The 12,779-nt window shown below is 52.3% G+C and overlaps 1 protein-coding gene across 1 annotated transcript; it reads right to left on the bottom strand.

Annotated features, from left to right (window-relative positions):
- Window positions 1-190: 190 nt before the first annotated feature.
- On the bottom strand, window positions 191-9,168 carry TGME49_319312 (hypothetical protein; the record flags this gene model as incomplete). Its single annotated transcript, XM_018782946.1, has 9 exons — window positions 191-1,687; window positions 2,106-2,238; window positions 2,799-2,919; window positions 3,297-3,506; window positions 3,966-4,031; window positions 4,771-6,061; window positions 6,596-6,898; window positions 7,027-7,172; window positions 8,040-9,168. The coding sequence occupies 9 exons, from the start codon at window positions 9,166-9,168 to the stop codon at window positions 191-193; spliced, it is 4,896 nt and encodes a 1,631-aa protein (XP_018638019.1).
- Window positions 9,169-12,779: the final 3,611 nt, after the last annotated feature.

Genomic DNA, 12,779 nt, shown 5'->3' with positions numbered 1-12,779 from the left:
CGAGCACTCGCACGGTGCCGCCGGTGTCTGCATCGATTCTGGAGAGAGCCACGAAGCAAGCGTGAGAAGTGAGGACAGTCAAAGAAAGCGATAGAGGACGCCCGAACGTCGCCAGAGCTGCGACTTGGAGACAAGCTGTGAGTAAGGAACGAGAGAATCAAGACGCGTGACGAAAAGAAGAGCTGAACGCTTACCCAAACGATTTCGCGATGGCATCCGCATCTTCGGATTCGACTTGTACGAGAACCACCTCTCTCGGATACACATCCATAAGCGGATTCGGCATCTTTTCGCCTGCTTGCAGAGCTTTCTCCAACGCCTCTTGTGCTTCTTGTTTTTCGTCAACTTCTTCATGTTCCCCCTCATCCTCCCCTTCGTCACTCTCGTCCTCGCCTCTTCCCTCTCCTTCCTCCCTCTCTCCTTCCTCCCTCTCTCCTTCCTCTCCCTCTTCTTCCGCTCTCTCTTCTTCCGCTCTCTCTTCTTCCGCTCTCTCTTCTTCCTCTCTCTCTTCTTCCGCTCTCTCTTCTTCCTCTCTCTCTTCTTCCTCCCTCTCTCCTTCCTCTCTCTCTTCTTCTCCTGCGTTCTCTCCTCCTTCGAGATGTTCTTCTCCTTCTCTCTCCTCTCGTGTCTCCCCGTCTTCTGGTCCCTCTTCAGACGCGGGCAGAGTCCGTTTTTGGTCTGCCTCCTCTTCTTCTCCCTCGTCTCCAAGCAGGGAAGCAGAGGGCAGGCGTCCTTCTTGTTGAGGCTTTAGACCCCCTAGCTCTTCCTCACCCATATCGGGTGCTGTTTCTTCGTTTTTCTCTGCGTGTGCTTCGTCGCATTGCCCTTCCGCGAATGCCGCTGATGTGCCATCTTTTGCGTCCTTCTCTCCCTCTTCCTGGCTCTGCTCGTCCGGGTCTCGACTCCGCGACTCGTCTTCACTCGGTTGTTTGTTCGTTCCCGCAGAGGAGGTTGCGTCTGCGTCGGCTTCATCCTCTGTCGTGCTCTTCTGTTCTCTAGGCAGTTGATAGCCTCCTTCCTTTTCTGTGTTCTTGGAGGAAGAGATACCGTCTCCGGCTTCCGTCTCTGGGGCGTCGCCCTGCTTCAATCCGTTCTGAGAGCCTCCAGTCTTTCGTCCGTCCTTCGTTTCTCCTTGGCCATTCGAATTCGGCAGAGCATCCTTGTCTCTTTGGTTTTCGTCCTGTGATGTCGCGTCCTCTGGATGCCTCGACACTGGCCCTCCCCCTCTGTTTTCTGCGGCCTCGGCTTTCTCATGTTCTTCACCCGTCCAGGGACCGGAATTGTGATCGCGCTCGCTGATCCCTCTTTCGCCCCCTTTCTCATTTCCAGCAAATCCGTTCACATCCTCGAGCCCGGCCTTCTCTTCTCTTTCGTCCCCTGTCTCTCGCCATGATTCTTCCAGGAAAAAATCGGTCCGCTCTTCCTCCTGCATCGCTTCTTCCCCACAACTCTCTCTCCGACTCGACCCCCTGTTCTTCACTTCCTCGTCCTCTCGTCCTGCTACTGTTCCTTCCATGTTCTGTTCTTCACTTTGCCTCGCGTCTTCCTTTTTCTTCTCTTCTTCCTCCCATTCTCCCTCCTCTGCCTCGCGGATGCCCTCGAGTGCCTGGCGCGCGAGAAACTCTCCCCAGTTAATGGCCAGCTTTCCTGAGACCTCCTTCGTCGCTTTCAGAAAACGCTCGATTGCCTGTTATACAAGGTGAAGGCGAGACGAAACGAGGAGAGTTGATACATTCAGCGGTTCGTTTCTCCCTCGTCGTGTTTCCTTCCTCTGTTTTCTTTCTTCTTGTTTTCCTTCTCTCGCCTTCCTTCCGCCTCATGGGTATTTCCTCATCTTCCGTGTTCTGCACGGCTCTATCATTCCTTCTTTTCCGCTGCTTCTTCGTTTTGCTCGCCAGAAGTCGGTTCCCTTCTCTCCCAGATGCCATTGTCTGGACTCGTCTCCTTTTCTTTCGCTTCATCGAGTCTCCCCTCCTTTAGACAATCAAGTTCCTTATGATTGCACCCCTCCACTGAACTGCTTGAGACAGCTAAAAGCGTTTCATCTTGTCTCTTAATCTTTCCTTATCCCAGGCCGAGCGTAGCGCCTTCCCAGTTGATCTCACCCGCGGACTATCGCTCGGCAGTTCAAGGACGTAGCCGGCCGCTCTCGCCCGCCTGCTCGCCATGAACTCGGAAGCGAGGCGGAGAGAGTCAGACGTTGAGACTGTTTTCCCGGTCTGCAGCTGACGAAGCAGTCTGAATCGCAGCAAATTCAGGTCGCTCACGCAAACGCGAATCAGGGGTCCACACTGCGTTTTTTGCCTACAGTCAAAGTTCAGAAGAGAGTCGGAAGGACCATGAGAGAACAACTCAAGAGGAAGAGGGAACGGCACTGCCGCGTCTCGGCCTCTCTCTCATTGGCTGCGAGGCTTCCGAGCACCCCACGGTGGACGCGGCACACGCACCGGGAAACGAACGAGAAGCGAAACGAAGAAGAAAAAAAAACAGAAGGGACAGGCTGAGCAGATGCTGACGCATCCAGCGACGGACAGCACAAGTGGAGAAGACACTGGCGTAGGTCAGTAACGAATTGCAAATAAGTTCTCTATGAAAAGCGTCGGAAATACGAGTGTCACTTCTTCCCTTCGTTTCGAGCTCTTTCTTCTGTCCTTTCTCCCCGTTCTTCTCTTGAAGGCCTGTTTCCCCGCGACACAGGCGGGTGAAGGCCCACAAGGGGAAGCAAGAAGCGGTCTGTGAGAAACCAGCCGGAAAGTTCTTTGTCATTTCGAGAAGAAGCGAGAACATCTGTCACGGACCTTTTCGCGAGAGGAGAAAGAAGCTGCCTGGACAGCCGACCAAGACTCTGCAGCAAATACTCTGGTTGCAGCCACTCCAGGCCGAGTTTCCGTGCCAATTTGTACGCTAGGTTGCTCTTTTCTGTCGACGCAAACAGAAAGCATCAGAGCCACTGCAGTGTCACAGCATTTTTGGTCCGCGTATCGACTTCTTCTGCACAGACAGACGAGTAGAAGGAATACCGAAACGCAATGCACCGCCGCGTGATCTAGTTGTTTAGTTGTTTGTCTCCACTCTGGTTGTGAGTCTCCATTTTCACGAGTCTATTTCTCACTATCTCACCCATTGCCTTTTTCCCCAACATGTTGAGAAAAACATGCACGAGGACGCCTCCAAACACATGCCTCTAAGTAGAGAGCTATATTTGCATGCATGTAGGTCCACATACAGGTGGATTCGTCTCCAGGCAAAGTTTGATTTTTTCGCGAAGTCTCAACGCACTTGAATGCGTTTCTTACCGGGAATCCCCGGTCCTGCGACCACAATGGCTTGTTTCGGTGTGATGGCGAGATTCACCATGTCTCTCTCGAGGAGACCTGGACCCGCATCTGAGGCAGAGAGAGCCTCGTGTACGTACGGCGGCCCTGAGGGATCTTCAGGAGGAGGTGTAAGCGGAGGCGAGGAAGAAGGGGGTTCTCCCGTCCTTCTCTCACCTCCTCTCGCAGTTCCTGAGACAAACGGACCCGTCGAAAAAAGGAAGTCTACGAGCGGAGCCGTGCTCTGGACGCGGGCATGTTGAGTCGTGAACGCCTCAAAAGTATCTGGCTTAGAACGGCCAAGCAAACAGAGACAGAGAGGAGAAGCCGAGTCTCCTCCCATCAGCCCAGAGGAGTCCACCCGCCACTCGTAGCGCTGCCCTCTGAGAGATCCGCCGAGGGCGGAGGACAAGGAAAAATCCGCAACGGTGACTCTCAGAGACAGGAAGAAAGGAACCGTTCGATGTGCGTTTTCGTGTACACGAGGGTTCGCCTGTTCCTAAATAGCCTCTGGCCGTTCTGCTCGCCTCCGATCAGATGGTACCCTTTCTTGCTTCCGGCGTCGAAAGGTCGCTGAGTGTTCCTTCTTTTCCTCTGTGTCTCTCGGCAAGTCTTGCCATGTTTCCGATCCCTTCTTCCTCTGGAACGTACCGCCTTTGCTCGACAGAGTGGCGGCGCTTCGAGGCGTCGCGGAGCACGTCACCAGGGAAACGAGAGCTGAAGGAGAAAAGACGGGAGAAACGGAAGAGGTCAGGGAGCTCACAAGAAAGTTTAAGATGCAAATGAATGGCAGAGGTAGAAACCGACAAGCCAAAGAAGACAGCGAAAGAACAGCAACACGAGAGAGAAGGTGCAGGAGGCAGCGGCGGAGCTGCAGAAGCCAAGTATCGAGACGAGCGAGGCGCGTGATGACGTGTCAACATAGGGCTACACGGGGACGAAGTTGGTCGTGTGCTTCTTGTTTCAATACTCGCGCCTCCTCGGTTTCGCAGCTCACTCGTCTTTCGCTTTCCTCTGTGTCAGTTTCTCAATCTTCTTCCTGTTCTCCGTCACCTCCTCGGGTCGGCTTCTCCCCTCTATTATTTTCTTTGTCTCCCGTGTCTTCTACTCTTTTAAGCCTCTTCCATATATATGCACCTTGCGCCGTGTCCGCTTCCCTGTCTTCTTCCTTCCTGCCGCCTCTGTCGTTCCTCCCCAGTTCTCTGTCCTTCTTCTCCTTTTGCTTCACCTTCTCCTGTACGCGCACCTCTCGACTCCACCGTCCGTGTGGCACCTTGCCAGGTGGCAAATTCTGCTCAGTTAACTCCTTCTTCCCGTCTCTATTAGGTTTCGTCTTCGCTTCTTTCTACATAGTTTGTGCCTCGTTTCCCTCTTTTTCCTTCACTACATACACCTTTCTCGCGTCGCACCTTGTCGGCTCCACGTGCTCCCTCTCCCTTTCCAAGCTCCTCCTTACTTTTGAGGGACTCGGCTGTTCTTCTCGCTACAGAACCAGCCGCCTCCAAAAGCAGCGAACCCTCAGCCAGCCAGTTGAAAACTTTGCTTCCTCTCTCTTCGCCCAACAGAAGGGGATCACTTTGGGACCGAAACAAAATCCGTGGGGTCCGTGTGCTTTGGCCGCCGGCGTCATCGCCAGCTCCTCCCGCTCTCTCGCCTTCCTTCGCCTCCAACGCCTCGAAGAGTCCGTCATCTGGAGTCGTAATTACAAATGCATCTCCGTTCGACGTTTGATTCGACAGCGCAGCTTCTCCATCGACGACAACAACCTTCGGCACTGCGCCCAGACTGACGGTGAGAGCGAGCGCGTGTGAGGGTCGTTGAACGTTTCCCCTCCCTCTCCTCAGTTTGCTTCTCTCGTGCGCCACGTTCAGGGGGTCCCTCATTTCTTCAGGAGACTGGAAGTACGAGGAATTCCTCAGTGGCCAACCAAAGGCTTCAGGTGTCGCGGAGGCGCCCCTCTCGACGGTTCCGGCATTCCATGTTTTCTGGCTCTCCCCCTGCCTCCCCAGATCGCCTTTCTCTCCTTCCTCGCCGCCTTTGTCGTCTCTGTTTCCATCTTCTCTGGCGTCTCTTTCTCGATCTCCGCTGTCTGTGTCGTCGCCGCCTGTGTCTCCCAATTCCTTCTCATTATCTCTGTCTGGCTCTTCGCCGCCTTCTCTGTCCGCCACCGCTACTCTTTCTATGCGTTCGTCTGTCTTCTGATTCTCCTCCACTCCGGCCCACTTGTTTTGGAGGACGCGCCTGTAGTCTGCACCGTCCCGCATTCGTCGAGCGAAGGGCCAGCCGCATTCGCCTGTCGGAGGTCCAGAAACCGCGCGATGATAGACAGCCGCACGTGGTTGCTTTCTCTGCGCTTCTCCTTCCTGTTTTCTGTCTCGGTCTTCTCTCTCCTTTTCCGCCTGTCCGTTCTGCTCGTCTTCCTCGCGGGATCGCAGCACAGACTGCCGCAAAACGGAGTCGACCATGGCTTGTGCCGCAGCACCGAGGGGGGCAATTTCTTCTTTCTCTGCCCACACAGTCTGAATTGCCAGCGTGTCAGGAAGGAGCAAAGGAAGCGGCGAGTGGACGACGTCTTCCTCGAAGGCGAGTGCATCTGCCTCGGACGCGCCTTGTTCAATCGCTTCTTGAAGCTCCTTCGCTTCCTCGTGGGTCCACTCAGCAGTCATGCGAGGCTCGTCTGTCGGGCGTCTGACGAGCGAGACAACGGTCCTGTTCGACGAAGGCGGAGACTCTTGGATCGACGACGGCTAGACGGAGCACGAAGGTCGACACCCAGACAGACAGAGACGTAATGCAGTAGGTTTTTGTCGCGCATGAAGAGGGCAGCGCAGCCTCGAGATGCCAGATTCGAGTCTCTCGGCGGACCACGACGTTTGACAAGCAGCTTAGGTCTGTCTACGGTCTCGCATCTCCGGGCCTTTTTCCCTCACTTTCTTCTGCACGGGCGGCATGTGGCTTCTCGGTGAGTCGACACCGTGTGTCCGGCGGGTGTTGCCCGTGAAAGAGGGGAAATCGGCGAAGGGGACAGTTGGCAAACGGAGATCTCTCGAAACGGATGGCACTCTTATTCGCAGCTCCGGAACGTGGTTATGGTGTCATAGCGCGATAGCGACAGCGTCGCACCAGACTTGGACACACATCGTTGTGGCATAACATAAGTTGTTTAACATATATATATATATATATATGCGTGCATTCAGTGGGGAGGTGCGTAAGTTAGCGCATCGAGAAGAGGGCAGAAAGTCTTGAGATAGACAGCTCTGTGGCGAGTGCGGCCCTACGGCTTTCTTGGTTCGGAAGCGAACGACGATTCTAGGAACAACTCGAATCTTTTCCACGGAGTCCCTTCGCGTGATTTGTTGAACTGTTATACGTTTAAAGAGCTTCGACAAAAACGTCGCGTAGGCTTCCCCGTCAACCACGGGGGTCCACAAATCTGCTAACTCGAAGAACGCGTCGCGGAACAAGTTGAAAGTCAGGGACGGACTTCCGTGGGAGTCTCGTCTCCAGTCGTTGTCGATGATTGCCAGCGCGCTCTCGGTCGAAAGTGTGGGGAGAAGAACCAAGCAAATCCTCATCAAGACCTGGAAAAAAGACAATCGCCCAGACAGGAACGGAGACAACGCCTGTAGTGAGACCGTGAAACTCTTCCGATAAGGCCAGCCTCCCACTCGGTAAGAGGACACAACGCTACGTACGTGCGTTGTCCTACATTCGTGTACTCATGTCGAGAAATACAGTCGTTTTTGTCCTTCTGGAACACCTGCCAAATTTCCGCGAGGACATTCTGAATCGCCGGGTGCTCCCTTAACTGGCGTCGGGCGTCGAGCTCTGCAGGACTGTCAAACAAAGGATTTCCTACGAGACACAAGGGACAGAAATGTGTTTGCATGTCCTGCAGAGCACACGTAACAGCACTCCGTTTGCATGGGAACAAGACAAATCCGAAAACCAAAGGAACGCCATTAAGAGCCTCTAAGGGCCTTTGCAGGTGGTGGATCTGTCCATGTGCAGGCGAGGTCTCGTGGAAAGGAAGCGAGGCTCCTTTCGAATGGGTTATTCGAATGCAAACTGGTGGCAAACTTCCCTTTAAAAGCGTCCGATGCGACGACACACACTCACAGGCGACCATATGTTCGAACTCCACAACCAAGCCTGTACGCCTGTCCGCAGGTCTACACACCCCCACTTGCACTGATGCATACGCACAATAGGATACAGGCACTTGCATGGTGCGAAGCAGATGGTCCCAGACACACGAACTCACACTGGCCGTCTTTATAGACGATCGTCACTGTGGTAGTGAAGCCAAGAAATGGAGAGTGAGGTGTGTGGACGGCTGTGGAAATCGGTGGTCGAGTGGAACTCGTCGCTGTGTGGTGCTCGGTGTCGGCGCCAAATCCGTGACACAGGGTTTCCATTGTTTTCTCCCCTCCGTGTTCTCTAATTGGAAAGAGTGTCGCTTCGGGGACAAAAACAAGCATCCGGACGTTTTGGACGAACACACTTGCGAGCACGAACGCAGCTGAACGCGCCTTCCGGTCGACGGGGAGAGGAGAAGAAGGCGAATGAAGACAAGGTGAAGGAAGAGAAAGACCCGGACGCAGACGAAGCGGCAGGACGAGAAGAATCAGAAATCTTAATGGGCACACAATTTTCCATTCTGCATCTGCTTCCAGGTTCCGTCTCCCTACACAGTTGGAGCGTGCACCGTTTGTCGTGTACCTTGTTGATGATAGGGTATTGCCTGAGGGGTCAATTCCCACTCGAATTTCTGGCAGTCGGCGACTTCCGGTGGTCGATTTGCAGGCTCTGTGTTTTGTGTCTCTCCATCCTTTCCGATCTCTGCAGTCTCACTGCTCCGCCACTTGCCCTCGTCACTTGTCTTTGTGTCCTCAGTGGTGTCCCTCTGCTCTCTAGATAGTTCGTTTTCCATATTGGCCTCTTCGCTTCCTTCCGCCACTCCATTTCCTCGTTCCGCCCCGGCGCTTTCCCCGCCTTTCTCCTTCATCGCCTTCAGCTTCTGCACGAGTAAATTCTTCTCCCGTTCCCTCTCTTCGCGTTGCTGCTGGAGCTGAAGAAGCTGTTGTTTCTGTTGTTGAAGCTGAAGAGACGTGCGGCGGCTGCCGGTTGTCGGCGACCCGGTGCCAGAAGGCCTAATCTGAGTGCTGTCTCTTCCCCCTCCATCTTCCTCTCGAGATAGAAGAAGCTTGTTTTGCGGATTTGTCAGGGATGATCTTCGACTTCCACTTTTGCCGCCGACAGGACCATCAAAAATGTTCACTCCCAAGCTCACTCGGCGGCCACGGGAAGACTGACCGGAAGCAATCCGTTCACCTTCTCGCCCGCTGGTGCTCTTCTCTCGGTTCACTGACCCCCTCCGAGTCTGCTTCCGTTGTCCTGGCACACCAGTTTGTGTAGTTGCCCAGTCGTCTAGGCCGGCAGGAGAGCCGGGACACCGGAAGAAGCTGGAACTGCGAGAATTCGCCGAGTCTTCGTCCTCAGGCTTCCGGTCAGAGAGGAGAGAAACTTGTGGAGAGCTCCCTCCCTCCGCCTCATCGGCGTCTCGCTTCTTGGGCAGGACAGTGGACGACGAGAGGAAAGACGAAGCCGAGGACTCTCGTGAAGCAGTTGAAGGTCGGCGAGAATGAGACGGAGAGGGATTGCTCCGCTTGATTCCAATTGAATCTCGACGAGACGAGGACGAAGCTCCCCCTTCTTCGCGGGAAGAATCTGAAGGCTTTTCACCCGGTGTCGACGCATTTTGGTGGTGCCCTGCTCGGCTTCCAGAGCGATCTAGACCTGGTGTGCCACCACTCGGGGGATCTTCAGTGGCTGCAGAACTAAACGCCATTCTCCGAGGAAAGGTGTGAATATGGGTTGCCAATGGCCAAACAGCACACACGAAGGAGGCGCGAAACAGGCAAGACAAGCAGGAAAAAAAGGGCAAGTGAAAACTCTGCGTCCGCGCAGAAAGGCTCTACGAGCGCCCCGGGCGCGGGGTCAGCTAAGAGCCGAGATCTAAGGAGGAAACAGAGAAAGAGTGGTTGCTACTCATTACTCTTGAGTCAATACAGAAAGAAAGCGAGAATCGGATAGCATGTCTCGGCGTTATCCTTCGTGTGAGAAGAATGGTATCGTTCGATAAAGAATACCTTTACGACTTGGCGGGCAACCAGGCTACGCTAGGGTGGGCGGAAGAGTCCAAACGTTGAGGCCGAGGCGGCATCCAAAATGTAGTGCACAATAAGGCAATAAACGTAGATTGGTCTAGTATTCTACACGTCTGTAATTTGCAAATAAGCTCCAGAGTGAACGTGCATGGGGCTCATGTCCTCCAGCACACCCGGTTGAGTGCCGGGCGTTTTTCGCACTAGCGAGGAACAGACTCTAGGGAGATTCTCAGAATAGTTTGTGTGTGTCTTCAGGGCGTCTTAGGTAAAGTGACCAAAAGGATTCCGCCTGCATTTTGTGCCGTAAACGGACGGTGAAAAAAAAGCTACTTCAAGAACAGGTCTTCGTCAACATATAGTGTCCAACAAGCTTCATTTCGCGATGTTGACAGCTTTTGCCGCTGAGTGCGGTGACCTCGTAAGCAGGTGGGGATTGCATGAACTTGTGTGCACCATCGAATTGAAAGAATAAACAAAGACTCTCCACTTACCATGTTCCTTTCATTCGACACCAGGTTTCTTTCATTCAACGCTAGGTTCTTTGTCAGAGTAATCCAGAGAAACTTCTACTTGCCGCGCTCACGCTCGCTGTGAACGACTTTTCGCGCTCCCCCAATTGACGCCAACGCTGAGAAATGTTTTGTTTTGTGTAGCAACATAATCTAGACTTTGCGTACACTGCCTGCGTGAAGCCGCTCGAAAGATGCACGCGATTTTATGGCGAGGCACACTTCACAAATATTTTCTTCCTTTCCCTCCTTCAGAAGGAAGCATAGCTGACGGGTGAAGATTGCGGCAATCCCCTTGTTAGAAGGCACGGCACTTCGAAGGTGCTCGTAGAGCTAACATGAGAAGGTTTACTCGATTGGGTAAGGCGTGTGCCTTCCGTTTGATAGACGAATACGTAGAAAACAGAGGACTAACCTGTACTTCATCTGCAATGAAGCAAGTTTTCTCGAGGTTTCAGCACAACAGATGGAGGGAAAAGCATCTGGTCAGACCTCAGAGGCCCTTCATGAAACCAAAGGAAGTTGCGATTTGTTACCAGTTTGTGTAGGCTTCACAGCTTAGACGGCAGAACCGTTCCTTCAGCCCAAACCTAGTCACTGGGCTAGTGGATAGCGGGAGCACTGCGTTTTGAAAACGACGACGGTTGCTGTAGGCAAATTTGGCTTTCTCCAACAACGGACAGACATTAAAGTTGCACAATCTCGGTTTTACGTACGGCATGTACCTCGAAATCAACCCGCGGTGCCCCTGTAAAGGGCCTACCAAGGATGGTCTCTGCCTATTCATATTCGCCCCTCTGTTGCCTAGGGAGCTGCTTCGTAAACTTTACACTGCCTCAACTCCCGACGATATATCATCAGGTTCGGAAATGCATCCTACAGGGAGCAGAGCACTCGAATGGGTATTTTTAGGTTAACCAAACTTATTTTGTACAGGCGACTCCGTGGCCATGAACAGTTATTTGGTGATGTGCTACGAGTACTCGCATCTCACGCCTACTATCACGGGTTTGACGCTGGGGCGAGATCAAAAGTTGTCACACAATTTGCTTCGCGTGAGTGGTCACTACATTCACTACAGCTGCAGAAAATGTCGATAAGCACTGCTGGTTTTTTGGTGCAAAAGAACGTGTAAAACAAATAGCTCTGATAAGACACTCACACATGCCACATACACTTTCCGTGTCACATAGGCCCGCTACTATAGCGAGTATGATAATCGTTGGTCCCGTCACGAACAGCCATAAGCTATTACATAAGGGTGTCCCGAGCCAAGATTATTTATAATCTTGTTCTGTGAAGTAGTAGCTGTGGCCGTTCGGGATGACGAAATAACCTTGTTGTACCGTCGTACTTCGTGCTACGGTGTTCGTTTCTCCATTTCGCTCCGCTGTGCAGGGCGAGTTTATCTGGACCTTCCGGAGAGGTCTCTCTACCTTCCGGAGCAATGTGCAAGCTCGACGAGGTCTACACAGGTCCATGTTGGCACTCCGAATCCCAACCGAGGTTGAAACCATATAATGTTTCCCATCGTCCACCGCAAGATAAATACACTGCAGACACACGCGAAAGTCCAAGAGGTCTCAAAAATTGTTTTGTGCAAGTCGTCACTCTACCTCTAAGGCCTCCAGAGCCATCCAGCGTGGTGGAGTTGCTGCCAAGGATCCCTGGGGGCGCGCCTGCCACACATCTCTTCATTCCTTGTGTGCATTGTACATTTTTGGCGAAAAAGAATTTGCGACACACAATCTGCCATCTCACCTGTTGCCAATAAAACTTCCTTCTGGAACTTAGACCAGAATGTTTAACAGCTACAGGGATGCCCGAGACGAGTCCACTGAAAAAACGACGATCACGCGCACGACAAACTGAGACCCTCCCTACTCTGGCACATCTCCAGTTTCGGTTTGATGTGGGTACCTACATTCATGAAGAGTACCAAATGAAGCTTTGCTTTTTTGCATTCGTTTCGCCTCAGACCAGAAAGGCAGTGTGACTAAAAAAGGTCCAAACATCGGAGTCTCTGGCACAGTGAATGTTGTGGGTACCTACCAGAGGACACAAAAACGTCAAAAGAAAAAAGCCGAAGTGCCAGATATGTCGAACGGGAACTATTCATCCGAAAAAGCGGGTGAATGTCAGCTAAAGTTTGCAGTAAGTGAAGTATTTTCCGTCCAAGATGAGTAGAGGGACATAACACGGTAAGTCGTACTGATTTTGGCTTTCTCTAGCACTTTAGCGACTCGTTGTTTCCGACAAACACGGGAAGGGAACTGTATAATGCGGTTGTTCTGGTCAGGTCGACATTGGCTCTGTTTTGAAAAACCGCTTTATGAGCAACAGTGTTTTGTAAGGTATGCTGCAGTGCAAACCAAGGTGTGTGACGTCCGTTCTTTCTCATTCAATGGGCTGCTCCAACAACAACCAAACTGAACTCCTCGTGATTGAAGAATTTAAACTTTACACTGGATACATTTTAATGTTAACTTACTACAGACCATGGGAGGGGCTTTTTTAAAATGTTAAGCTGCATTGTGTTTAAACTTTACACTGGATACGTTTTAATGTTATCTTACTACAGACCATGGGAGCGAAGATAATCTAATATGTAACTCCTTTCATGGAAATCAAAAGAGCGTTCACGCTATCTATAGTGCCTGTCGAGTAGCTCAAGGAAGATTTGCTCCTGTTTATGATTTAAGGAATGTAAAGGTACTCAGAAGAGAGGGAAGACTAGTGAGACAGAACCACATCCATCTCTCCCGTATTTAAGATAGTGAATA

This window comes from Toxoplasma gondii, chromosome IV (assembly GCF_000006565.2).
Source record: "Toxoplasma gondii ME49 chromosome IV, whole genome shotgun sequence".
NCBI classification, from domain to species: domain Eukaryota; phylum Apicomplexa; class Conoidasida; order Eucoccidiorida; family Sarcocystidae; genus Toxoplasma; species Toxoplasma gondii.
Note: the sequence above shows the minus strand (reverse complement) of the source record. Positions and strands in the feature narration are given on the sequence as shown.